The 27,780-nt window shown below is 45.4% G+C and overlaps 2 protein-coding genes and 1 long non-coding RNA gene across 6 annotated transcripts in view; 2 read left to right on the top strand and 1 right to left on the bottom strand.

Moving 5' to 3' along the window:
• Positions 1–17,485, top strand: BCL7B (BAF chromatin remodeling complex subunit BCL7B). 3 transcript variants are annotated; one of them, XM_047839128.1, is made up of 6 exons: positions 1–227; positions 3,587–3,662; positions 12,990–13,086; positions 15,310–15,480; positions 16,066–16,145; positions 16,410–17,485. In XM_047839128.1, the coding sequence occupies exons 1-6, from the start codon at positions 136–138 to the stop codon at positions 16,500–16,502; spliced, it is 609 nt and encodes a 202-aa protein (XP_047695084.1). In that variant the 5' UTR covers positions 1–135; the 3' UTR covers positions 16,503–17,485. The 3 variants fall into 3 exon arrangements, with proteins under 3 accessions (XP_047695084.1, XP_047695087.1, XP_047695085.1); XM_047839131.1 differs by having other exon boundaries at positions 188–227; positions 3,570–3,662; XM_047839129.1 differs by lacking the exon at positions 1–227 and adding an exon at positions 434–775.
• LOC125154619 (uncharacterized) lies at positions 17,357–26,731 on the bottom strand. Of its 2 annotated transcripts, XR_007147860.1 has the most exons (3): positions 26,605–26,731; positions 25,583–26,243; positions 17,357–17,979 (listed from the first exon to the last, which is right to left on the bottom strand). It is a non-coding gene; the product is annotated as an uncharacterized LOC125154619 (long non-coding RNA). The 2 variants fall into 2 exon arrangements; XR_007147859.1 differs by having other exon boundaries at positions 25,583–26,731.
• A 153-nt stretch (positions 26,732–26,884) lies between these two features.
• The window catches only part of BAZ1B (bromodomain adjacent to zinc finger domain 1B), a 73,437-nt gene continuing 72,541 nt past the window's right edge, over positions 26,885–27,780 (top strand). The window contains exon 1 of the mRNA XM_047839123.1: positions 26,885–27,347. Within this exon, the coding sequence (XP_047695079.1) occupies positions 27,241–27,347 (107 nt within the window). The 5' untranslated portion in view covers positions 26,885–27,240. The remainder of the gene's footprint in view (positions 27,348–27,780) is intronic.

Raw genomic sequence — 27,780 nt, 5'->3', positions numbered from 1 at the left:
TCCTCGCGCACGCGCGCACGGAGGGGGAGACTGCCGCTGTGACGCTGCTGCGGCGGGCGGGCGGTGGCGCGTGAGGCGCGCGATTCCCCGTGTCTTGGGAGCAGTGCCCCAGCCCCCGCCGCTCCCGCTGCCGCCATGTCGGGCCGGTCGGTCCGGGCCGAGACCCGCAGTCGGGCCAAGGACGACATCAAGAAGGTGATGGCGGCCATCGAGAAAGTGCGGAAATGGTGAGGGGCTGGGGCAGAGAGTGCCGGTGGTAGTCGCCGGCCCTGGCCCAGAGGAGCGCGGTACTAGCTGGCTGGGTGGGAGCCGACCGACAGGCGCTTGGGGGGAGGGGGGAGCGGGAGAAGGCGGGAGGAGGGTGCAGCTCGCGTCGGCGTGAGGTCAGAGGGCGCGCGGCTGCCACCAATCAGCGGGTCGCCCGGCTCACGAGGCCCGCCCACCTGCCCAAGGGTCGCGCGTCTCCCAGAGGGTCTGCCGACTTCCGGCCGCGCTGGGGCCGCGGGACCGCTTTTGGACGCCGGGCTCCGCGGTTCTGTCCCTGCGCCCGCCTGCTTCAGGAGCCTTTTTGCGTTCTTAACTGCCCCAAATAATATCTCTAACAATCCCTGGGGGGGGGGGGGTCCCCGCCGGCCAGACCGAGCGCTCTACGTAGTAACTCGCTGTAAGTTTGGTGAGAGCTCATGCTGAACCTGCCTGTCACGAGAACAGGCGTGGTCGTCGGAATCAAACTCCCTCTCTTTCTCCTGATACCGGTCCACACGCAGCCAACTGGGTAGGCGTTTTTTTCTTGGTGCTGCCAGCTTGTTGGTTAAGCAGTTGAGACCCCACCCTTATTTGGAAACGGCTGGTGTAATGTTCATTGCAGAGCCGGTTGACCGCCTATTTTGTTTTTTTGTTTTTTGGTTTTTTTTAGAGAGAGCTAGCCACTGGGGGAGAAGGACAGAGGGGTAGACAGAATTCCAAGCAGTCTCCACACTCAGCGCAGAGCCAGACAGGGGGATCATGATCTGATCCGAAATCAACAGTCGGTGGCTCAACCGAGCACTCAAGCACACCAAACCGCCTATTTTGTAGTAGGAACTTTGATGCATTTTCACATTAAACTTTAACAGACAACTGTTGCACCAAGTTCATGAGCCCTTTTCTCTAGCTGACAACTAGTAATAGTTTTAAAGCCCAAGGTAGGGGTTAACTCCCTCAGCGGGAGACTTCCAGCCTTTCGTCCCCCACCCCCTTTTAGAGGCGTTGTTACCTTGGAATTTTTTTTTCTTTTGCGTGTTTATTCATTTCTACTCAAGTTTAAGTTCCTTATCTCTTTATATGTAAAGACTTTATTGTAGTTGGGACGCATACATACTAGTTAAACAATGATTTCTTTTCCCCTCCAAATCTAATCCTAGGGTTTTTTGGTGAAACCTAAGAATCGGCACATCTTTGTCTTCTGGCTGTTTCTGTTCCTACCTGCAGTTTAGGCCAGATGACCATCCTCTCACCTGGAACTCTTAGCTTCTATGGTCTCCTTGCTTCAACTCTTCCTCATTACTCAGTCCATTCATCACATTGCAGTCAGAGTGATTTCACTTTCTTTCCAGTGTAAATATTATCATAGCACTCCCCCGCTTAAGAAACAACGCTTCAGTGAACCCTTCTTGCTCTTAGGTTAAAGACCAAAGATCAAAGATGATCCTTCCTACCTTACCCACCTGGTTCAAACTGCCCTCTTTTCCTGGGGGTTGATGGCCATCTTTCAGCTGGAGCCATGTCCTGCCAGGCATCCTTCTCTACCCTCTCTTCCTCCTTGCCTAGTTAACTACTAGATCTGCTCAAAAATTGCTTTCTCGGGGCACCTGGGTGGCTCAGTCAGTTAAGCATCTGGCTTCGGCTCAGGTCATGATCTCATGGCTCATGGGTTCAAGCCCCTTGTCAGGCTCTGTGCTGACAGCTCAGAGCCTAGAGCCCTCTTTGGATTCTGTGTCTCCCCCTCTCTCTGCCCCTCCCCAACTCACACTCTGTCTCTCTCTTTCAAAAATAAACATTAAAAAAAAATTTTTTTTAAATTGCTTTCTCAAGGGACACCTTTCAAAATCCCCAGTCTAAATCAGGTCCCTTTCATAGTACTTTCCTCAATTGTATTAGGTTGAATTGTAAGATATTTCCTATATTTGACTTTTCAACTTAACACAAGTGGAAATTTGATGTGGTTAAGCCTAATGATTAAGCGACTGTGAAATGAGTTGTTTGGTGTCTGTTTCCAATTGAAATGGAGGCTCTGTGAGGCTAGGGACCGTATATCTTGCTCCCCGTGTGCCCAGGGTCTAGCACAGGGTCATGTGTAGCAAATATTTATTGAATAAATGAGAAAGTGGAGTGCTCTGTATAGGAATTAATTTCAGTGTCTTAAGTATGTAGTTCATTCTTCTATTTGCTGAACAGCATTCTCAGTATCAGCAGGCACAACAGTTACTTTTTTTGCTTTTTTTGTAACCTCACATTTGGACTTGAAATTTTCAGAAGTCATACTTCAGGCTCCCCAACTCTGCTTGTCCATAATCTCGTCCTTATTCAAGAATGGGGGGAAAACTCATTTTTTAAGTAACTTCCTTTGTAAGATAAAACCTTAAAGCAGTCTTTTTGTGGCTTAGTCTTCACCTCTTTCAGAAACCAGTGTAAGACTTGGAAGCATTCTGTTCTGTTCCTGTGATTATTTTTAAACAGAATTGTGTTTCAACCTAGAGTTCCACAGGGGTCCTAGGAGTTCTCCTTGCCAGGGGATGTCCTCATCTTAACTGTCTTGCAGCCTTCTCAACTTCCTTATCACCTTCATGTGTTACACTGATTTCCTTACTTGACTTTTTATTCCTTTGTGCTCCTGAGGTCAGGACCATATCTTAACACATCCTTTGTCTTCTGCAGGGTCTTGTATAATAGGGCTTTGTAAACATCAGTGGAATTGAATTAATTTTTGGAAAATAAAGAAGTAATGCCAGGTAGCTACCAGAGTGTGAAAATGTGCCAGTACTTGGTGTAGTCAGTGAGATAAGAAGGGCTCTGGTACACTGCACATGAGGAAAGGCAAGTAGAGGGTTTGGACCCAAAGGAATTTGATAGAGACGTCTTTTTGGAAGGGTTGATTTTGCATCAAAAGGTAAAGTGTAATTTGATGGAGAGGAAGTTTGGAAGGCATTTAAGATTGAAGGAATGTGGGGTGCCTGGCTGGCTCAGTTGGAAGAGCATGTGACTCTTGATGTCAGGGTCATGAGTTTGAGCCCCATGTTGGGTGCAGAGGTTACTAAAATAAATTTAAAAATTGGTGGGAGGGCATCTGGGTGGCTCAGTCAGTTAAGCATCTGACTTGGGCTGAGGTTCTGATATCCCGGTTGGTGAGTCTGAGCTCTTTGTCATGCTCTGCTGTCAGCGTGGAGCCTGCTTCAGATCCACCCCCCCCCCCTCAAAATTAAATAAACATTAAAAAAAGTTATTTGTAAAAGATTGAAGGAATAAGTTGCTGAGAAGTATAAAATCACATTATGAACAGAAAATCTGTTTCATTATTTATTGGTTTTAAGAAGTGTCTTTCTTTCAGGGAGAAAAAGTGGGTGACTGTGGGTGACACATCCCTTAGGATATTTAAATGGGTTCCTGTAACAGACAGCAAGGAGGTAAGTGTGGAAGAAAATCAAAACAACAAAAAGGTACCATTTACTTCCTTCTTTTCTTTCCTTGATTGTCTCTTAATTATAAAGGAATTTATTTCCCCAGAATTGAGCTGCAAGTACGTCAGGGGCACCCTCTGTGGTTGATCCATGGAAAGTCTCTCTTTCTTTACCCCCTTTTATTTCCTTTCCTTAACCCATTCCTCTTTTTCAAGGCTCGATGAACCACACCCTCAGCCTGCTCCCTGTGATAGTATAGTTTAATTAGTACACAGCCATGCCTATTGATTTCCTTATTGTCTGTGGCCGCTTTTGAGTTCAAATGGCAGAGTTGAGTAATTGCCATAGGACCTAAAAGCCTGCGAAGTCTAAAGTATTTCTTACATGGCCTTGTAAGAAGTTTGCTGACTCTTGCTCTTAGCCAAATAGCTGTCCATTATAGTACGTTATATGTGTTTTAAATATATATATATACATATACTTTTTAAATTCCTCTTCCATGGGTTTATGTGGATAGCTGTGTATTCTTGAAAAATACACAGCATTGTATCATGTTCATATTTTAGAATTTATAGAGCACTGTGCTTTCTGTAGCTGTGAATAGAATTATTAACTTTGAATCTTGCATTGTATTTTCTTATATGCAATGACCACATTTATCTACTTTCCCTGAGTGACAAACATGTAGATTGCCTCCAACTTTTCTTCTCTAATTGTTTTTAAAAAGCTCAAATATCAAACACATACAGACAGTATATAAAACATAAATGTACGGTCAGTATAATGAAAAAACATAAAAATAGTACCCTTGTAAAAACCACCCAGGTCAACAAACAGAGCATTGCCAACTTCCCCAGAGGCCTGTGTTTGACTCTTGATGGTGTCCCCTCCCCCGCTAGAATTCTCTTTCCTACTTTTGCTTTTCTTACCACTTCTCTAGTCCTTTGTAAACATTTTGAAGTTTATATAAACAGCATCATGAAGTATCTGTTTTCCTGTGTCTTGCTTTTTGTGCTCGGCGTTAGGTTGGTAACATTCACTCATGTTATCTTTGGAGCATTTGTCCCTTTTCATTGCTGTTTGGAATTTTATTATAGGCCTCGTGCCCTGATTTACCTCTCTGATCCTCCTGTAGATGGCTTTTTGGGTTGTTCCCCGTTTGGGGTAATAGAAACAATGCTCCTGTGAACATTCTTACTCAGTATATGGGTCAGCCTGTGCATGGGTTTTCCTAGGAGATATTCTTATGAGTGGAATTGCTGGGTCTTAGAGTGTACATATGTTGACCTAGAGTAGCTAATGCTAAACTGTTTCTCAGAGTGGTTGTACCAATTTACATTCCCACCAGGAATAGAGTTCTCATTGCACGAAATCCTCAACAGTTGTATTGTTACTTATATGTAAAGATAAGTTGTGATTTTAGTTTGGTGACTACTTATGTAATAACTAATGAGTTTGAACATGTTTTTAATGTTTAGGACTGAACCTTTTGGATTTCCTGTTTCAGAAAGTGGCTCTTTAAGTCTCTTTGATTGTTTTTTTCCTTGTGACTTACAGGAATTTTCTATATTCTGGACACAAAGCCTTCATCGATTGTATACTCTTCATACCTTTTTCCATTCCATGGCTTGTCTTTGCACTCTCTTTAGGCTGCCTTGAGTACATAACTTAAAAAAAAAATTTTTTTTAAAGGTGTTATGTTTAAGTAATCTCTATACCCACGGTGGGGCTTGAACTCACGACCCTGAGATGAAGAGTCACATGCTATCCTGACTGAGCCAGCCAGGCCCCTGAAAGTTTTGAATTTTAATGTAGACGAATTAATTAATCTTTTTTTTAATAATTACCTTTTCCTTCTTTGAGGCCACAAAGATCATCTCCGTATAGTCTTCTAAAAGTTCATTATTCAGTTCCCATTTATAACACACCTGGCACTGATTTCTGTGTATTTTGAAGTAAGGGCCTGATTTCATTTTTTTCCACGTGGATGCGCATTTGTCCCAGCACCAGTTATTGAAAAGATTGTTCTTTTCCTCCTGCTCTGTAGAACCACCTTTGTCGTATTTCAAGTGTCCAAATATGGGTCTGTTTCTGTACTTTCTACCAAAAGCTCTAGCTTTTTGGTAGCACAGATGACATCCCCTAAACCGTCCCATTCTTCTGGAGGACTCGTGGGTTAGATGCCCAGGAGTGGGATTGCTGTCCCAGGGCGTGCACACGAATTGTTTTTACTGACTGCTGCCCAATCTCTCCCAAGAAGGGCTGCACCAGCGTAGTTAGTACACTTCCCCAGGGGTCCCCGGGGGCTCACACTGCCACAACTTCATGGCATTTGATATAACCAGTCCTGCCAGTCTTCAAGCTCTTTGTTTATTTTGCATTTCTCTGATTACTCAGGAGGTTGATAATTGTCTCTCTTCAGGTTTCCATTCATACTTCCTTTTATCCATTTAAATACCTCTTCTCTGATTTCTTTTGCATTTTTTGTATTGGGTTTCCTGTCTTTTCTGATTTGCATGGATTCATTGATACCGTAGCTATAGAAAACTCTGGTCACTTTTGTACATTGCAGGCATCTGTCTGACATGTCACCTGTCTGAGAACTTTGTCAATAATGCCCTTTAATTTTGTGTCAAACAAATTTTTTCATATGGGTTTTGCTTTTTGAATCTTGTTTGAAAATTATTCTCCACTGCATGGTCATAAAGAACATCTCCCATCTTCTGTTAGGTTTTGGTTTTTTTCTTAGGTTTATTTATTTATTTTGAGAGAGACAGAGACAGTGTGAGCCAGGGAGGGGCAGAAAGAGAGGGACAGAGAGAATCACAAGCAGGCTCCGCACTGTCAGTGTATAGCCTGACGCAGAGCTCAGACTCATGAACTGTTAGATCGTGACCTGAGCCAAAATCAAGAGTTGGTCCTGTTAGGTTTTTGGCTATTGTTGTTTTTTTTTTTTGTTTGTTTGTTTTTTAATTTTTTTTTTTTTCAACATTTATTTTTGGGACAGAGAGAGACAGAGCATGAACGGGGGAGGGGCAGAGAGAGAGGGAGACACAGAATCAGAAACAGGCTCCAGGCTCTGAGCCATCAGCCCAGAGCCTGACGCGGGGCTCGAACTCACAGACCGCGAGATCGTGACCTGGCTGAAGTCGGACGCTTAACCGACTGAGCCACCCAGGCGCCCCATTGTTGTTTTTTAATGATGGAGATATGGATCTAATTTTAATTTTCCTTCATACAGAGAGCTTTTTCACCTAATACTGTTTACTAAACAATCTATTCTTTCTCTGCTGACTTGGGATGTCATCTGTGTTGTGTGCCATATTCATATCTAGATCTGTTTTTCAGCTCTCCATTCTGTTTTGTTGTAATTTTATCTCCTCCTGCACTGGAATGATTTTTATTTACCATCAGTTTTTAGTATTTATTAATATTAAGTAGGGCGAGTTTTCTCTCTTGCTGTAGGTTTATTGGGAAGATAGCCTTTATCAAAATAAAACTTCCCAGGGTGCCTGGATGGCTCAGTTGGTTGAGCATCCCACTCTTGATTTCGGCTCAGGTCATGATCCCAGGGTCATGGGATCAAGCCCACATCGGGCTCAGCGCTGAGCATGGAATCTGCTTGGGATTCTCTCTCTCCCTCTCTCTCAGCCCCTCTCTTGCGCTAGTGTGTGCTACCTCTGAAATATTAACGATAATAATAATAAAATAAATACTCCCTTCTCTTTTTAGGTTTCTAAGATTTATTTTCTTTTAATTTTTTTTTCAACGTTTATTTATTTTTGGGACAGAGAGAGACAGAGCATGAACGGGGGAGGGGCAGAGAGAGAGGGAGACACAGAATCGGAAACAGGCTCCAGGCTCTGAGCCATCAGCCCAGAGCCTGACGCGGGGCTCGAACTCCCGGACCGCGAGATCGTGACCTGGCTGAAGTCGGACGCTTAACCGACTGCGCCACCCAGGCGCCCCATTCTAAGATTTATTAAAAATTATGAATAGATGTTAGACTTGATCCAGCTGCTTTTCCTGAGTTTGCTGAAATGTTCATGTGATTTGCCTCCTCTAATCTTTAATGTATTAGTATGGTGAATTAATAAAATTTCTGATGTTGACCCTTTTACACTCTTACATGCCAAAGAGAAATTCTACTTGGATATGCTTCCCCACATATAAGCTGGTGTTCAGTTCACATTTAAGATACTTCATTTGAGGTACTTGCATCTGGGTCATAAGTGAAATTGGTTTATAATTTTCTTTTAATATATTATCCTTACCTTGTTATGGCATTAAGATTACATTAGCCTCCTAAAACAAATTAGGCAATTGCCCCTCTCTTTTGATTTCTAGAACAAAATTAAGTTTGGTAGAACTCACTTTTAGTACTTTCTGGGCTTTTGGTTGAGGGATGATTGTTATGGTGGCTTTAATGGTGATTGGTGTATGTAGATTTTCTCTTTTTTTGGCATTTATTTTGCATTTTATGTATTTCCCAGAAATTGGTTCTTTAGGAGAGTGCAGTGCTAGGTCCTCCGCCTTTCTTCATTTCCCCAGAAGTGTGTAGAAATGAGGCAGGGCACTTCCCTGTTGGCCAGTAATGCTAACCTTTTGGCAGTTCATGACTCAGTCTTGTATAATAAAGAATTAATTGGCCCTGTTCAAATGCCAGCAACACCCCTGCTGAAGAACACTGATCAGAGTTTTCAAATGTATTGGTATGTAGTTATTCATAATATTCATATTTCCATAATATGATCGAGTTTATTGTCTCCCCTAAAATCTTCATCAAAAAAATCTCGTAATTTTTGTTCATCTTTTGTTTGCTTTGTTCTCTATTTCGTTAGTTGTTGCCATTGTTCTTTCCTTTTATGTTTTATTGGGTTTACTCTGTTGTACTTTTTCTAGCTCCTTGTATTAAACTTAGCACTTTTTTTTCCAGTTTTGTTTTCTTTTAAAAAAATACATTTCACTTTAGGGATGTCTAGCTGGCTCAGTCGGTGGAGCATGCGACTCTTGATCTTGTGAGTTTGAGCCCCACCTTGGGCATAGAGATTACTGAAAACAAATTTTTTTTTCACATTAGTTGTCTCCCAAATTTTGACATATATGCATATCAAAATGTCATCGATAGTGTAATTGTTTTAAGTTTTTTATAAATTCCTCTTTAGTTTCCCTCTTTAATCCAAAGTTTGTTTTATTTTGATTATTTTTTTAATGGTTATTTATTTTTGAGGGAGAGCACAAGCAGCAGAGGGGCAGAGAGAGAGAGGGAGACACAGAATCCGAAGCACGCTCCAGGTTCTGAGCTGTCAGCACAGAGCCTGAAGTGGGGCTCAAACTCACAAACCATGAGATCGCAACCTGAACCGAAGTTGGACCCTTAACTGACTGAGCCACCCAGGCGCCCCAATCCAAAGTTTAATACAATGATTTTTAATTTCTAGATGTGAGATTTAAAAAAGAATTTTTTTTAATGTTTGTTTATTTCTGAAGGAGAGAGAGACAGAACATGAGTGGGGGAAGAGCAGAGAGAGAGGGAGACACAGAATCCAAAGCAGGCCCCAGGCTTTGAGCCATCAGCACAGAGCCCGAAACAGGGCTCAAACTCCCCAACTGTGAGATCATGACCTGAGCCAAAGTCAGACGCTCAACCGACTGAGCCACACAGGTGCCCCTGTGTGGGATTATTTTTTAGCTGTCTTTTTAAAAGTGGTGTTCTGATTGTATTGAATTGGTAGGATATTCGTTCTTTGGGATTATCGGGATTTTTTTTTATCTGGTCTAGTACGTGATTGATTTTTGGACCATTCACTTGTGATTAAAACAAATATACTCTCTAGGTACGAAATTAAACAATAAACAAGCATTTATTATGTTACCCAAATTTTCTGTATCCTTGCTTATTTTTTGTATGTTTGTCCTGTTATTACAATTACATCATTCACACCAAATTTCCTCAAGTTGGTGGTTCTTCAGAACAAATTTCCAGTATCCTCTTCTTTCTGAGGAGACCTACAGTGTTTTATTGAAATTCTCGTGTCCTGTTAGTGTCCTTCTTCCGGTATAGCTTGTTCTGTTTCTTGTCTTTCCTGGTGCTTGTTTCCTCCGGAGTCTGGTTAGTTTCTTCTGTGCACTCAGTTTTTATTCCCGGGGGACTCTGAGCTGCCATGGCTAGAAGTATGTAACTGAGGGAGGATGTAAGCCCAGGCTCTGGTTTTCCTTCCTCTGAGTGAATTTAGGCCATTGTGTGAGCCTTGGGATTCAGCCTTTCCCTTATCCCCTGTCCCTCTTCCCCTGCCTCCCAGGGAAGTCCCTAGTACCAGTCTTCCAGATGCCACTTTATCTGGGAGCCGCCAGCCTTCCTTGTCATTGCCAGCCCCAGAGAGCTGCTGGGTGAAAGTTAGGGGAGCTCTGGAGCCACCCTTTATTTTTCATCCAGCCCTGGCTCTAGTGGTGCCATTACCCACTGGGGGTCGAAGGTCAGACAGTTAAATCTCTTGGGTATGTGGAGAGGGGGGTGCACTGGTAGAAACCCCTTCCCTGCCCCAATGCATTTCTCACATATTTCCTAATTCAGATTCCGCCTGCCAGGGGCACCTGGGTGTCTTAGTCTGTTAGGCTCTCTCTCTCTAAATAGATGAATTAATTAATAAACATTTAAAACAACAACAACACATTCTCCCTGCCTAGGACCTGGTTCCCTTTGTGTCTCCCAAGGGCTTCTCGCAGTGTTTGCTGAGGTCCATCAGTTTATCTGTCCTCCAGTGGTTCACAGTGGTGTGCCATCTTCTAAGGTACTAGTATATATCTGCTACATTAGGCAAAATAGGAGACGATGATCAAATTGGTGAAGAGAAAGTGGGAAAGATCCAAGGGAGTGAGACACCGTTGATGAGGGTAGATTGGTACAAACTTTACACAGGTTAGGCTGCTCTCACATGTACATTGAAAAGTTTTCAGTGATGGCGGTGCTAATGAACTGGATGGCGGGAGCCCTTCCACAGTGTATGGCCTGGCATGTCCCCAGTGTGCACTGTAAATACCTTACCAGTTTAGTTGTCAGTTATACCTCAGTACAGTGGAGGGGGGATCGTTTTCAAAATGTTTATCCCTTTGATCTAGAAGTTTTATCTCTAGGAACTTATTTTCAGGAGATAATCATGATGTGTACAAGGTACATCTACATTGTTGAGCATTATAATATGGTTCAGAGTGTTTAAGAATTGCAAACAAAATAGATTGTATTGTGGAGAATTCATTAAGTTATCATGCACCTGTTATCTTGTAAAGCTTTGTAACCATTATAAAAGATGTTCTAGAAGAGTATTCAAGTGACAGGGGAAAACATTTTTTAAAGATTAAAAAAAATTTTTTTGATGTTTTTATTTATTGGGGGGGGAGGGCGGGCATGTGAGTGGGGGAGGGGCAGAGACAGAGGGAGACACAGAATCTGAAGCAGGCTCCAGGCTCTGAGCTGTCAGCACAGAGCCCAATGCGGGACTCAGACCCACAAACCGTGAGATCATGACTTGAGCAGAAGTTGGACCCTTAACTGACTGAGCCATCCAGGCGCCCCTTAACGATTTTATTTTTAAGTCCTCTCTGCATTCAGCATGGGGCTCAAACTTAGAACCTCAAGAGCAAGAGTCAGTCGCACGCTCCACTGACTGAGCCAGCCATGTGCCCTGGAAAATGTTTTTAATACAGATAATTGGGGGAGGGAAATAGGTTGCAATATTATATCATGATCCATCTTCATACAAATATATAGATAGGCTGTCTGGTTGTACAGGTGATTTCCTTTTTCTGTATTTTCAGAATTTTCAAACTGAATACGTATCTTACAGAACACAGAATCGTTAAAATTAAAACAAATGAGAGATCAGAAAAAAATGATGAAGCCAGATGTTGGCATCTGTACCAAATACATTGCTATGATCCTTTTAGAGAGTCATGAGGTACAGTGTATTTCAAGAAACATCATATGTTTATACTTTTTGATCTAGAAGGAATATTTTGTGTGTGAATTTATCAAAATAAAATGACCCAGAGAAGAAGTGAAAGTTGAGCATTGTGGCTTTATTCCTAGTGGCATTAAATAAACACAAACCGAAACAAAACAAAACAAAACAACCCGAAATAAGTTAAAGCTAAATGGCCAATAGGTGAGGGGTAGCTGGGTGGCTCAGTCAGTTAAGCATTTTGACTCCTGATTTCAGCTCAGGTCATGATTTTGCAGCTCGTGAGATCAAGCCCTGAGTCGGGTTCCATGCTGACAGCGTGGAGCCTGCTTGGGATTCTCTCTCTCTCTCTCTCTCTCTCTCTCTCTCTCTCTCTTTCTCTCTCTCTCTCTCTCTCTCAAAATAAACAAACATTTATAAAAAATTACCAATAGGTAAGAAGCGATTAAGTGAATTACGGTTTATGGAATATAATGCAGCTAGTAAAAATTGTGTTTCTGTAGTTCATGTGGTGAAATGTAAAGTGTAATTGCCTTAAAATTATGTCTGCATGTGGAAAAAATGAAGGGAAAGATGTGCACGAGTGTGTACAGTTGACTCGTTGCAGAGAGAGGATTGAGAGCTGTTACCAAATATTAAATGCATGTGCAATAAATAGACCTGTATAAAAAGTATAAATTAGTAAATTTGAGATTACCCAGATTTGAACTTTGGCTGCTCTCACTTGCAAACGTTCGCATGGATTATTTCCTTTCCTGTGGGCTCCTGTGTTGCAACTGGTGCTTACCTCCACACTGTGGTCACCCATGTGTGTAACCTGCATCCTGCTCGAAGGAAATGATGTTCTAGGCAGAGGTAGACATGGGGTGATCATTTTGAGTGGATGGGTTGATTGTCAGGAATCGTACTAGAGGGGCCCCTTTGTCCCATCACTGCTTGCATTACATATAAAGCGACTCCTTTCTTTGTCCATTCTTTCACTTTTTCCTGCTGTGCTACCCAAACAAGAATCCTTCTCAAATCAGTACTCTGTATTTCCTGTCCATCCACACAGGGAACAAGTTGGATAGAGCATTCGCTCAGGGCAGGAAGCAGAAGAGAACCGCAGGGAGCTCTAGTGGAAGCCTACGTGTCTGTTTCTCACTTTTGAGTCATATTAGTGCTGGAAGGGTCCGTTTTACAGCATAGAGACACTGAGACTTGGGGACACCTTGTCCAGGATTCTGTTATTCCTTGGGTCCTGGATTCTCAAACTGTTGTCATTATTCCTGTTCAGTCGTAATCGAGACCTCTGTGGTGTCTTACTAGCACCCTTCTCCCTCTCTGTGGGTCTCCCACTTGGCTGTGTCATATTCCTCTTTTTTTCCTTTTCTAGAAAGAAAAGTCAAAATCGAACAGTTCAGCAGCCCGGGAACCTAATGGCTTTCCCTCTGATGCTTCAGCCAATTCCTCTCTCCTTCTTGAATTCCAGGGTGAGTTGCATCCGTATGTCTTCCTTGCAGGAAAAGCAGCACTTAGATGAACCATTAATAATGAGAAGAATAGCTTTGCGTGTCACTTCAGTGCCTGCTGTTTTGTTGGTATCTTGCTGGCACTTTACATCAAGTCTTTTAATTTAAGCCTCACAGCAACCCTGCAAAGTAGATGATAGCAGCTTCATTTTCCATGTAGGGAAACCGAGGCTCAGAGAGATGAAGTTCCATATCTCGAGGTACATAACTAGTAAGTGACAGGCTTCGTGTCAGGTTCTGGTTCTCTGGATGAGAAGCTCTTTTCTTTAGACTGTATGTTTTAGGATGACAGTGCCTTAGATGAGGCCACCCAAAGCCAGGGCCTCTCCCATCCACTGTCACCAAAGTTCCTCCTCTGGAACCAGCCTGCAGTAAGTGTCCCGCCTGTGTCAGCACTGTGGTCGCAGTATGCCTTCACACCTGTGTGGTGGCTGCTGTTCAGAAGCACTGAGCTTCTCATTTCTGTTCTTCCCCTCGGCCTGTGACCTAAAGTAAGCGGTTATCATCATCCCTATTGAAGGAAGCCGATACTCTGAGAAGAGGTGTTTGCCTAAGCTCAAAAGTGACAGAGCTTTATTCTTTTTACAATAGAATGTTGCTTCTGTTTTAGCATAGAAGATCGTGGTCTTTGTAGGAGTAAAGACTAGAAAGGGCTTGGAACGAGGCTGGGAGTGTGCAGGGATCCTCTCCCTATCTCCCCTAGCCACCCGAGCTCAGTGAGCATGGTGGAGGAAGGAGAATACGAGGGAACGGTTTTCTAGTTATGTGCGGGGTGGCCAATAATCACAAAGCTCTGGGAGACATCCGAGGCTCCGTTTCCTCAATCTGGCCTACATCGCATCCTTTTCATTCAGTGAACATTTACTTAACTCCTGCTGTGTGCCAGGTACCGGGTACTGCACTGGAGATCCAAGGACAGGACAAGTAAGCCCCCGAGCCTGCTTGCACAGAGCACAATGGAAATTGGTGTGTAAAATAGTAAATGTAGGTGTGCACAGGGTACAACAGGAGCATAATAGGGTGGTCACCCAGAGGAACCTGGGACACGGAGGAAGTGGTGCTCGAGCCGATTGGTGGCATGTATCGGGACTTTCCAAGAAGACCAGAAAGAGCAGGTCATACCCGACACCTGTGCTTGAAGCAGGCCTTAGATTAGTCCGCTTCGCTGGAGCCGAGGCCGCAGTGTGGAAGCCTGCTGTGTGGAGGAACAGTCGTCAGTAAGCCTGTAGGTCAGAAAAGATTTTGTAAGTTGTGATAGGGCTATCTGTGCCTGCCCAGGGTAGCCCTGGAGTTTGAATTGTATCCTTTGTGGAGCAGAGAACCGCTGAAGGATTTAGAGTGATCCCTCCGCTGAAGGATTTAGAGTGATCCCTCTGGCAACGGCGTGAAGTGTGGGCTGGAGTACGGGAGACTGAAGGAAGGGCAGTCAGGTGCCTGTTGCAGGAGGCCAAGCCAGAGACAAGGAGGCCTGAACTAAGGTGGCAGGAGAGGAAGGAATGAACACCACTGATGTCAGAGCGGTAGGCTGGACCAGATTTGGTGACCAGCTGCTGGAGGGGAGGGAAAGGAAGGAGCTTTTGACTCCTTAGTTTTTAACTTAGGTGGTGATTTTAAGCCTTCAGACAGACTATGCCAGATGGGAATTTCTTGGTCCTTGAGGTGGCCAAGTAGAGCCTGGGCCACTGAAGGGCCCGAGTGACCGCCTGTAGATACCACAACGCTCCTTGAGATAGCCGAGAATGCCAGGCAGATTTTAGCATTTTCTACACCTCTCGTGTTGTGAGAAAGGTTGAGAGGCACAGCTACATCACTCCTTTCCACTGGACAGTGAGAAAATACCCGGTCCAAACTATACTTGGTGAGTAAGAAAGAAGGGATTACTAAGTATACCCTGACCTTCCTGAAATGTAAATGTTGCATGAACTTAAAGATTTTGGCTGCATCTGGCGCTGAGAATATATGTGGTGAAACAGAAAATGTTTAAATGAACTCTCTTAGACTGTGGATAATTTGCCCTACCTTTGTTTGTTTGCCTTCGGTTCTGGGGGCATCTGCAGCAGCGATCATTGTGTTTGGTCGTGCCCATGGCTGTCTAAGGAGACGCCAGGCTCTTGGCTCTTGTACCGTTACTCTCAAGAAAAATGACTACTCTCAGCTGTTGCCTTTGTCATGTTTGGTTTTCAGATGAAAACAGCAACCAGAGTTCTGTGTCTGACGTCTATCAACTCAAGGTGGACAGCAGCACCAACTCAAGCCCCAGCCCCCAGCAGAGTGAGTCCCTGAGCCCAGCACACACCTCTGACTTCCGCACAGATGACTCCCAGCCCCCTACTCTGGGCCAGGAGATCCTCGAGGGTGAGTCGCAGTTGGCCCAGGATGAGCATCTTGGAAGGGCCTGTGCTCTTGATGTTTCTGTTCTTTAGAGGAAGAGGTTAGAGAAGATGGACCTGGCAGCCTTGAGCCATTTGTCAATGTTTGAGCTGTTTTGGGGAAGGGTTGTGTTTTCCCCTCTCACAGAATGAAAGAAGAAAACAAGCAACACAATTGAGTGCCAGGCTCTGTGTAAGGCACTTTTCATGTTTGATACTTGGTATAATTTTCTCAAAGACCCTATGAGATAGCAGCTGTCATCTCTACCATGTACAGATGACAAAGTAGAATCCTAGAAAGGGTAAACTGCTTGTCTGAGATCACATAGCTAGCAACTGGTGGAACCGGATGTCTCCAATTTCATTCCTTCTGACTTCAGAGATTATGCTCTTTGCATTATATCCTGTAAATTTCTTCTGATGACATATATTGATTCTCTGGCCAGTGTTGCTCTTCCCCAGGGTGCCTCCACATAGCTCTTAGGGAAGCTCCCCCAGCTTGAGGGAGATTCCACAGGAGTCTCCTGTCTCAGGAGGCCCTGCAGTTATACTGACATTGCTGCTTTTTCAGAGCCCTCCCTGCCCGCTTCAGAAGTTGCTGATGAACCTCCCACCCTCACGAAGGAAGAACCAGTTCCACTAGAGACACAGGTAAGGAGCCACTTTGGGTTTCCCCATTTCTAAAAACAAGTCCGGACTCTGTTGATGCGAACTGGAGCTGACAGCATCAGATGTGCTATGACCAGGGTGGGGAGGCAGCAAGGGAAGCTGGTGTCTCCAGGTTATAAGGTAGGGGAAGAGGTTTGTTTATCTGCAAGAAGGTTGGGGGTGGGCTTCTGGGCTGTAATTAGGGTGGATGGGGAGGTTCTGGTACAGAGGGATGGTCCTATAATTTCATGCTCTGACTGCTCCTAGATTGCTGAGGAAGAGGAAGACTCAGGTGCCCCACCCCTGAAACGCTTCTGTGTGGACCAACCCGCAGTGCCGCAGACAGCATCAGAAAGCTAGCACCATCCTGGCGCCCTTCGCCTCCTGGCCCCCTGCCTCTATTTATTGCATTCTGGTTCTGGCCGTGCTTTGTTGCTGGGGTAAGGGCAAGCACTGGGCTCCAGAGCTTGCACATAGGAGCCTTCTGGGCTGGAAGGGTGACATAGGACTTGGGGTGATAGCATCATCTTCCCGTCCCTGGCACCTGTGTTTGCTTGCTCCTGAGAAGAGGAGCACTCATGTTCTTTTTGCACCCCAAGTAGGCTGGGGCGTCAGCCATCCCAAGGTTCATCTGTCACCTCCAGGTAGCAGTCTCTGCTCCAGAACCTCTGGACTGAGCCGCTGGCTCTTCTACAGGAAGATGTGGAAGGAGATGTGGAAGGCACCCTCTAGAGAAGAGAGTGCCCAGGGTTACTTGAACTTGAATGGAGACTGTAGATTCATGGACTTTCCTATCAGGCTAGGGGCCTGTAAGCTGCTGTTGGAGAAGGCCTGGTAGAGACTTTGGAGGGAAGGGAAGGCTGTGCACGAGGGCGGAAAAGTCTGTATAGATTTCTGTCCTGACACTTCTGCCCATTCCTGAGGTTATCCTGCCTCTCATGGGCTCTCCAGCTGCTGACAGTCCTTTGTCCCCTGCTGCAACCACCCCCTTTCCCCAACACACACACACACGCAGACACACGCAGACACACATTCACACATACACACACAGCTTTCCCTGGTCTCACCTGTATGTTTCATTCCAGCATCCCCTGCCTCTTGCCACAGACTCTGCCCCAGCAAGGATTTGAGGTTCTGCCAACAGTACCCATCCCCCACAGTACTCCTTCAGCTCAGACTTTCTAGAAAGTTCCCTCTTCTTTGAAATCTGCATGTTTAATTGAACTTTGTGATTTTATTTTTTGTTCAAAAAAGTTTAAGAAAATGGAAATGGGCAACAGTGAGTGAAGACATATTTTAGCACTGAATAGAATATTTTTAAAATTAAACTATTTGAAATACGTCTTGTTGGTATTTGAGTGCTTCTTTCTTGAAGGTTGTGGGGGCAGGGCCTCGTGGGGTGGTGGCTGAGTGCCTGCCAATTGTCTTACTCCCACAGAGGAGCTTTCTGATAGAAGCGATTTGGAGATCCCTCTTGAAGTTGTCATGTAGTCTGATTTACACTTCCGTCCCTCTGCACACTGAATGCAACCAGCGTATGTTTGCCATGGCTCCAGGTCTTTAGGAGGCATTCATGAGTGGTTTTTTTTCTTTCATTTTTACTTTTTTAGAGTATGGTAAAGTGCATACAACATCAAATTTACCATTTTAACCATTTAAAAGGGTACCGCTTAGTGGTAATAAGTGCATTCACAACACTGTGTGGCCATTGCTAGCTTTCTCCAAACCTTTTCATGACCTTGGACCCGTTAAGCAGGTGCTCCGTGTTTGCCACTCCCCCAAGGCTCTGGCAGTCACAATCTGCTTTCCGTCCAGTTCCTTTTTGCGCTCTTGATTCCTAAGGAGACCAATAAAGTCATGTCACAGTGGAAAAGAATTCTACATTCTGTATGTTCAAGAATTTCATTTCAGTATTCCCTAAAGTAATTCGTCTGATCTCAGGGGCTTCCAGGTATCATGGATGAGACCAGCATCCCAAGTTTTGCTGCCCTGTTTTGTCATCCCTACTCTCTTTTTTCTCTTTTTCCCAACTGGGCTCAGTTGGGAGAGCATGCAACTCTTGATGTTGGGATTGTGAATTTGAACCCCTTGTTGAGGGTACAGTTTACTTAAAAAGAAAAGAAATATGTACTATTAAGTTGTCAAATGAATGTCACAGAGAGGGAATTGTAAGTGGTACATAAGAGAAGTATATTCTAGGGGCACCTGGGTGGCTCAGTTGGTTAAGCGTCTGACTTCTGCTTAGGTCACGATTTTGTGGTTTGTGAGTTCGAGCCCCACATTGGGCTCTGTGCTGACAGCTCAGAGCCTGGCGCCTGCTTTGGATTCTGTATCTCCCTCTCTCTACCCTCCCCCGTTCATACTTTGCATCTCTCTCTCTCTCAAAAATAAACATAAAATTTTTTTAAAGTATAGTTTAATGTGTTTAAACAAAGGAAGTTATTAAAAGTGTACTGAGATCATAAAAAATGACCAATAAGATTTGAAAAAGAGTTAAATCATTTCTGTAAATGACAATTACTGAAATCAAGTGGCACACGAGGAAAGCAGGAGAGAAAACTAACAGGAGATAGCAGTTGGCATTTGCAGTTACTCTGTGACCAAGTGCTAGAATTGGGAACACAGGAAGCCAGGAATCCTATCCCTCAGGAGACAGCCTGGCTAGGGAATAGATCTTTGCATAGAACCTTCTAGAGCATACTGTAGCAGGTGTGGAGTGGAGTCCACGAAGGAACATGTGGGATAATGGAAAAGGTGAGATGGAAACCATTCTCTTCTTTTGTTGACATCACCTTAGCACCACTTCACTGATACTCTAAGGTATCAGGCTAGCAGTCTCCACCACTGTCCCAGAATGTTGATGGGGTAAGGGTTGGAGAAGAAAAAGAGATGAGGAAACATCAAGCAATGACCACAAGTTACTCACAAATAACTCAAAAAATGCTTCTGGGTATTATTAGGCCCAATGTATATGCACACTCGAAAACTTTTTTTTTTTCCAATTTTACATTGACTTTTTGCAAGTTTTTTTTTAATGAAAACTTACTGAAATACTGAATACTTTTTTTTTAATCTTTATTTTTGAGAGAGAGAGAAACAGTGTGAGTGGGGGAGGGGCAAAGAGAGAGAAACACAGAATCTGAGGCAGGTTCCAGGCTCTGAGCTGTCAGCACAGAGCCTGACGCAGGGCTTGACCTCATGAACTGCAAGATCATGACCTGAGCCGAAGTCAGATGCTTAACCAACTGAGCCACCCAGGAGCCCCCAAAAACTTTTTTTTTTATGTTTGTTTATTTAGAGTTAGAGAGTACTCGAGCAGGGGAGGGGCAGCGAGAGAGGGAGAGAATCCTAGGCAGGTTCCACACCGTCAGAGCAGAATCTGGTGCAGGGCTCGATCTCACAAACTGTGAGATCATGACCTGAGCTGAAACCCAGAGTCGGACATTCAATCAACTAAGCCACCCAGGTGCCCCCACACTTGAATTCTTTTTTTTTTTTTTTTTGCCTGGGCACCCCCCCTTCCCCTGTGGAGCCAATGACAGCTTGCAGACTGCTGGAACCCACACTTGAATTCTTAAAAATAGATAGCCCACTAACTAAATTCATTGAATATGAATAAGCCCAAAGAAAGATCAATAGAGCTTGATGGGTTCTGCACAAGAGAATTTGGAGCATGGAAAAGCTGAGCACCTGGGAGCAGATTTCCACATGCCTAAGGTATTTGTTGTCTTGGAAAATGGCGTTTATTTTACAAATATTGAAAGCACATTCTGGGTTCTCTCTATATAAATTACAATTGGTAGACAGGTCTCTGCCTTGCAGGAGCTTCCAGTCTGGTGAGGTAGAGAAGGTAGGCAGGAACCTGTGCCACGGTGGGTGGAGAAGGCAGAGTACTGTCCGGGTCCAGAGAAAAACTTTGAGGCTTGGAGATCACAGAAAGCTTTTGGAGAGGTGGCATTCGAGGCTGGGCCTTGACATTTTTCTCTGGTTATGAGGAGAGACTACTTGTGGGCAGGTTAATGTGGACAAATGGTGGCAGTGAAGCACGGGGTTAATGGGTAGCAGTAACCAGGGAATTGAGTTTCTATTTTCTCCAGCTCTTTGAGACTTTTCAAAGCTACAGAGAGCTGAAAGAAATAGTTCAATAAACTATGTGTACCCTTCACTTAGATTCACCAATTATTAACATTTGCCACATTGGCATCTCAATACACATTTTTTTTCTTTCTTTTTTTGTGGGGGGGGGGGGTGGAAGGTGAATTACTTGAAATCGGTTGCTGTCATTCTGGCACTTTAGCCTTGAATACTTCAGCTTGTATGTCCCAAGAACAAGGACATTCCTCAACATGACCAGAGTATCACAATCATACCCAAGAAACTTAACAATGATACAATAATAGTATTTAATATGAACATATTTATATTGCCCCAACTGTTCCAATAACGGTAGTAGTTCTCTTTAGTCCCTGTCCCCAGATCCAGGATCTAACTCTAGGGTCACATATTGCACACACAGTTCTCATGTCTCTTTAGTTTCCTTTTAGAAGTTGGAGGTGGGTGGATAGGTGTATCTTGTGTCATTGTTATTTTTGAAGGGTCTAGGCAGTTATTCATAGAATGTCCCACAAACTGGGTTTTTCTATTTTCTAAGGATTTCAGGTGGAATGTTTTTGGTTAGAATGCTACAGAGTTGGTATGTATTTTTCACTGCCTTGAATCAAGAGAAACATCCTTTTGTCTCATTATTGGTAATGCTGAGATCGATCACTTGGCTAAGGTGTCTGCCAGATCTTTCCATTTTCAGGGCACTTTTACATAAGTAATTTGTAGGTCGGGGGGGCGGGTGATAATCTTAGATCATTCACTTAGACCAGTGATTTTAGCATCCATTGATGGTCCATTTCTGAATCAAGTTACTTCACTAGAGTCTGCAAAATGGTGAGTTTTCTAAATCTAACATTCTTTTCACATTCATTCACTGGCAGCCTTCTGTAAATAGCACATTGCCCTTCCTCTTTTCTTTTTCTTTCTTCCTTCCTTCCTTTTCCTTATTCTTTCTTCTTTCTCCCTTTCTTTTCTTTCCTCTTTCTCCCTTCCTCCATCCATTCCTTCCTTCCTTCCTTCCTTCCTTCCTTCCCTCCCTCCTTTCTCTGCACTTGATCTTAGCCAAAAGGCCTAGAAGCTATCTTCTCTCTGAATATTACTATGGCTCATGGTTTCCCCTTACATTCAATGTGCCACAATCTGTTGCTGTCATTTTTTTTTTTTTTTTAATGTTCAAATTGTCCCAGATTTAGTCCATTAGAATCCCTTCATGCTGGCTCCCGAGTCCTTTTGACATGTCCCCATCTCTATTTGAGCACTTCTTTACCTTTAGGCACAAGTTGTTCCTGACTCACCTTGAACTTTGCTAGCCCCATTCCTTTTTCCCAGGAGTCCTGGATCCTTTTAGTGGGGAATGGTATTTAGAAACCTAGATAAACCTAGTTTACTGGAGTAAGGGGTTCAAGGGAAGTAGGAAAAAGACTGAGGACAGATTGTGGAGGGCCTGGAAGGCCAGACCAAAGAGCTTGATTTTACTTTGTTGACTTTAGGGAGCCAGCCATTGAAAGCCCAGAGCAGGGGAGTGAGGTTGTGTTCAAAATGCCTAGGACAGGAAAGAGGCAGGGGACAAATAGGAAGACTTGCTAGGTTTGCATGTATTGAGAGGAGACTTAGAGTTGTGTCAGTTGAGGGATAGAGTAGTGATAGGTACTTAGAAAAGGAAGTGGAAATAGACTGATGCAAACCAGTGAAAACAAAAGAAAAGAAATGTAATCAGTTCACCATGTGGATCATCTATGAATAATAATCATAAGTTATACACTGAATGTGGATTTAACCAATTGCAATAATTATTTGGGGAATATGATTGAATGTGTGTGGTATTTGTGGGGGAGGTGAGACCTCATCTTCCATTGAAGAATGACAACAGCTAACATTAAAACTGAGAAACAAACATAGCAACATATATGTTATTTTGAAATCTGTCTCTCAAAAATAAATAAACTTAAAAAAAAGAAATTGGAAATTTCTTCCATAGATTTTTTTTTTTTTTTTGGATGTTTATTTTTGAGAGTGAGTGTGTGATTAGGGGAGGAGCAGAGAGAGAGGGAGACACAGAATCAGAAGCAGGCTCCAGGCTCTGAGCTGGCAGCTGAGAGTCCCATGTGGAGCTCGAACCACAAGCTGTGAGATCATGACCTGAGCCGAAGTCCTCCGCTTAACTGACTGAAACATTTAGGTGCCCCTAGGAAACTTCATTAAAATGGAATCCGGGGGTTGCCTGGGTGGCTCAGTTGGTTAAGCCTCAGGCTTCGGCTCAGGCTATGATCTTGTGGTTCAGGAGTTTGAGCCTTGGGTCAGGCTCTGTGCTGGTGGCTCAGATCCTGGAGCCTGCTTTGGATTGTGTCTTCCTCTCTCTCTGCCCCTCCCCCATTCGCACTCTCTCTTGCTCTCTCTCTCTCTCAAAAATAAAATATTAAAAACAATGAAGTTTCCTTTTACCAATTTAACACAGTTTAACAATTTGAAAATGAGTGCTTGAGGGAACAGGAAGTGGATGGGGAAAGTGCTCTAGGGCTGATTTTTGTAGAACTATTTGTTGATGTTTTTTTATTGCTGTTGTTTTTTTATTTTTATTTTTTAATGTTTATTATTTTTGAGACAGAGAGAAGAGAGACAGTATACGAGTGGGGGAGGGGCAGAGAGAGGGAGACACACAATTTGAAGCAGGCTCTAGGCTCTGAGCTGTCAGCACAGAGCCCAAGGTGGGCCTTGAACTCACGAACTGTGAGAGCATGACCTGAGCTAAAGTCGGACCTTACCTGACTGAGTCACTTAGGCTCCCCTGTTGTTTTTTTTTGTTTTTTTTTTAAATTTTTTTTTCAACGTTTTTTATTTTATTTTTGGGACAGAGAGAGACAGAGCATGAACGGGGGAAGGGCAGAGAGAGAGGGAGACACAGAATCGGAAACAGGCTCCAGGCTCTGAGCCAACAGCCCAGAGCCCGACGCGGGGCTCGAACTCCCGGACTGCGAGATCGTGACCTGGCTGAAGTCGGACGCTTAACCGACTGCGCCACCCAGGCGCCCCTCCCCTGTTGTTTTTTAAAGTATATTTAAATGTTTCTTTTGGGGAACTATGTTCATTTTACCATAAAAAAGACATAATTTTAATGGAGTTTAAAACTTTTACTTGTAAGTAGTTTCCATGCCCAACGTGGGGCTTGAATTCACAACCCTAAGATTGAGAGTAGCATGCTCTACCAATTGAGAGGCACCCCTAAAACATTTCAAAAGAAGAAAGGCATTATGGTAGTAGTTTTGGCCAGAAATAATAGAGGCCTGAAATAGGATGCTGTGGGGATGGCAGGAAAAGGACAGTTCAAGAACTGACATTGTCTGGTTGATCCTATGCCCATGGAGCTCAAGAGAGGTCAAACCTGAGCCCGTGAGGTTGTGAGGAAGGTGGGCCGTTAATAAAAATGAAAACCATTCTGATAAAGCAGATGATGGAGGGAAGGAAGACGGTAAGATTGTGGCTCTGGGATGTTTTGAGTTTAAGGAACCAGCAGGACAGGGAGGAAAAGCCCAGGCAGGAGCCGGAACTGTCTAAGCAAAGGTTTGTGCCTGCATCAATGAACGAGGACTATGTGGCAGGGCATAGCTCCACATGATACAGACCACAGAAACAGATCTTGCTGACTGAGCTCATGTCCTAAAACTACCCAGTGGAGATCCATGTAGGGAAATGGCTACACTTCCTTGGACAGTCTTATTCCTGCAACTAAGCAGCCATAGCCGACTTGGAGCAATAGAAGCTTTGGTGCAGATCCCTGGAAGCTACACATTTTAATCTCTTCCTTTTTGGATTAACTTGTTTATTCAAATGTTAGGAAAGAAAACACATTGAACAATGAATTTTGCTAAAATTATGGTAAAAAAAAAACAAACTTGAGAGTATAGTAAAAGCGGATGTGGGCTGGAACAATTGGGAAAAGGCATTAGGAAGGAAGTATTGGGTTGAAATGCACAGAGGAGAAAAAAGTCCATTTCCAGCGGTGGGTAGGAATAAAGCTAATGAATTCTGGGAATTAGGAGGAAGCAGTCCAGTAGGGGCTTGCTGGGTTAAGAGTCTGAGGACTGAGGAGGCACCTGGGTGGCTCAGTTGGTTGAGAGGCTCAGGTCATGATCTCACGAGGCTTGTGAGTTTGAGCCCTGCATCAGGCTCTGTGCTGACAGTTCAGAGCCTGGAGCCTGCTTCAGATTCTGTGTCTCCGCTTCTCTCTGCCCCTCCCCAGCCCACAATCTCTCTTTCTCTCTCTCTCGAAAATAAATACATGTTAAAAATAAAAATTAAAAAAAAAAAGTTTGACTGCAACAAAAGTCAATGAAAATATTAGAGCAGGAAACTGATAGTTACATTAACAGTCTCTTTCATTTTTTTTCTTTCTTTAAAAATTTTTTACATTTATTATTATTCTTTTGAGTAAGCTTTATGCAAAATGGGGCTTCAACTCATGATCCTGAGATCAAGAGTCACATACTCCACTGACTGAGCCAGCCAGGCGCCCCCCTATATTTTTCCTCAACATCTTCAGGACAAGATGGTAAAATCTCATGTTAATCAACTTTATCATTTGTAAATTTGACCCACAGAAGTGGAGGACACACCAAGCAAAAGTCACATTAAAGTTTGCTATTTTTTTTTTAAGTTTATTTATTTAATTTGAGAGAGTGGGCACAAGCAGGGCTGGGGCAGAACGAGCGTGAGAGAGAATCCCAAGCGGGCTCCGAGCTGTCAGCACAGAGCCCGACTTGGGGCTCCAACTCACAAACCGCGAGATCGTGACCTGAGCCGAAGTCGGACACTTGACCCACTGAGCCACCCAGGTCCCCGCTGATTCTCCCATTTTAGATCTCTGCTTTACCAACGCCAGGCTGGATTCAGCTTACAGTGGCCCCAAGCGCTGAAATGATGACGGTCCCCACTCTCATGGGCAGTTAGACACTATTTTGAAATATCAATTTTTCCAAAATTTGTCTCTTAATGTTGTTGGGGTCCTTATCCTGTGTGTAGTCTGCTACCGGGGATCTAGTCCTGCAAATGTCCGTCCCATTAGTCACCTCGTCCGTGCCTCTCAAATCTGTCCACCTGTCTCCCTTGATTTTGTTACATTTGGGTCCCTTGGTATCCCTGCCACAAATAACTACGTCACTCTAGCCACACGCTGTGGCCCGGATGATCACTTCCGTTGCCACCCTCATCTCTTGATACTTTCCACCTCAAAATCCCTACGTTTTAAGGTGTGCTGTCCTGAATCTATCAAGAAGGCTCTGCGGCTCCTTCTGCCTAGAATGTTCGTCCCTCATTTCTCTGCTTAGTGAAATGCTACTCACCTTTTCACAATCGACTCAAATGTCCTGTCCTCCGAGGTTGCTCATAATCCTTTTAGAAGAAATAGCCACCGAAGGAGGATGCAGTCCTATCTCTGCTAGGTGCCCAGAGGAGGCTCCATTGGGATGGCGACTGACCTGGTACTTACCCTTCCCTGGGGGGAGACTTCTCACCTCAAGATGAGAAGAAAAGGGTCTGGCACTGCCATGCACCCCCGCTTTCTCCGCCCTGTTGAAGAACAGGCTGGGGAGGTATGTTCTGAGGCCAGTGAAGATCTTTGAACGGAAGGGGACAATTTAATTAGGGAGAGAATTATCCGTGAGTGTTTCGGCTTGTCCTGGGTAGGACATAGTTTGGACTATGCGGGTGTAGTGTGCTCGGGGAAGCAGCTCAAATGTCGTCACTCTCCAGGCAGTTACTGCTGTCTTCGGACTGTGCACTTCCGACAGCACTCTTCACCGAACTGGCATTATTCGTGCCTCTTGTTTTCTCAGAACAGTCTCTGTCTTATTGTTTGTTTTTCCTCTGAAGCTCCCAGTCCAGAGCCCTCAACTTTGGAGGTGCTGCGAAAGACTATTAGAGTTAATGGATGTATCTTTACTAGGTATGTCTTTTAGTATATTTTTCCAAAGAAGCTCCTGTATGATCCGTTCCACCAAGCCCCTAAAAACAAGCATCATACTAGTATCCACATCTCCACCACACTCTCTTCCAGAAGTTAACTTTGGGGTGAGCAAGACTGGGGGCTCAAGGGGTTCTTGAGAACCTTCGCTTGGGTAAGATCTTGGGGCTTATTCCCGCCAACCCGTCCTCTCTTTCCGCCCCACCCGCGCCTCCCCGGGCGTGGCCGAACGCGGCGCCTTTAAGGAGGGGGCGGAGCACGGTGGAAAGACAAAGCCCCTGGCCGCGCGCTCCCCCTCCCCCTCCGGCGCACCACACGGACAGTGGTGCCCGGATGTCGGTGTCGCCGTCGGTGACAGATGGCGCAGTGTCTGTATATGTTAAGGGGCTTCTCTGGTCTGACCTCTTTGAATTCCAGGCCTTTCGGTCCCCCGCTGACCCCCATTTTCAACTCCGCCGCTGGAGGCCCGCAGGCCTGTCACCAGCGCTTACATAACGTGACCTTTCACCTCTTCATACTGCCCTCTGGTGCGCTGCAACCCAACTACGCGGCCCGGAAAGGGGGCGGGACCCAAGCGCAGAGCGGCAGCTCCCGTGAGCCAGTAGACCGTGAGCGCTGATCGGCTCTCCGCCTATTGGAGCATTCGCCACCGGCGCCACAGGGGAGCAAGTTAGTGTGTGCGCTGACCGGGCGGGGGGGAGGAGGGGAATCTCCCGCCATTTTTCAATAATTTCCTCCGGTGCAGCTGAGGAGGAGTCGTGACTGCCGAACGCGGGGACCCGTAGCGAAGGTTGGGCCGGAGGCTGCCGGGCGGCGCAGCGGTGTGCGTGGGAGTTCCGTGTCCCCGCGTCCCGTTGCATGGCCCTCGCGCGGCCGCGCCAGCACTGAGGGAGCCGAGTTCGCGCCGCCCTCTCACCCCTCCCCTCCCCCACCCCACCCCCGGGAGCCAGGCGCTCGCTCCGGGCCGCGGGGCCTAGTGTTGCGCCGCGGGCTCGCCGAGGAGCCGCCGCCTTCCGGGCCGCCGCCGCCGCCGCCGCGATGGCGCCGCTCCTGGGCCGCAAGCCCTTCCCGCTGGTGAAGCCGCTTCCCGGCGAGGAGCCGCTCTTCACCATCGCGCACACTCAGGAGGCTTTCCGCACCCGGGAGTATCCTTTCCAGCCTGGCCGCCAGGCCGCCCGCGGGGTGGGGCGGGGTGGGCCGGGGGCTCGCCGGGCCCGGCGGGCCGCGCAGCCCGCCCCTGTGGCAGCTGTCAGCGCGCCCGGCGCCGGCGGGCCTGCACCCCCGGGCGGGAGCTCGAGCCCGCCGTTCCGCGGGGTGGGCGGGCGGGGGCGCGGGCCGGCCCGGGGCCCCGTGCCCTCCATCCTTTCCCGGCTCCGCACTTTGTCCCCGGGCCTCGTTTTCGAGGAGCGGCCCCCCTTTCCCCCGGGTGGCATTAGGCCCTAAGTACGAACGGGAGACGGGGCTCCTTGGCTGCTTTTCCTTTTTAAATTAAACCTTTCTCTTGAAGTTTTTGAAATTGTACCCACGCGGCCTCGTGATCCGGCTTGTGCAAGATTTTTTTGTGCGTTTTTTCCCCAT

This window comes from Prionailurus viverrinus, chromosome E3, assembly GCF_022837055.1.
Source record: "Prionailurus viverrinus isolate Anna chromosome E3, UM_Priviv_1.0, whole genome shotgun sequence".
Lineage (NCBI taxonomy): Eukaryota > Metazoa > Chordata > Mammalia > Carnivora > Felidae > Prionailurus > Prionailurus viverrinus.
Note: the sequence above shows the minus strand (reverse complement) of the source record. Positions and strands in the feature narration are given on the sequence as shown.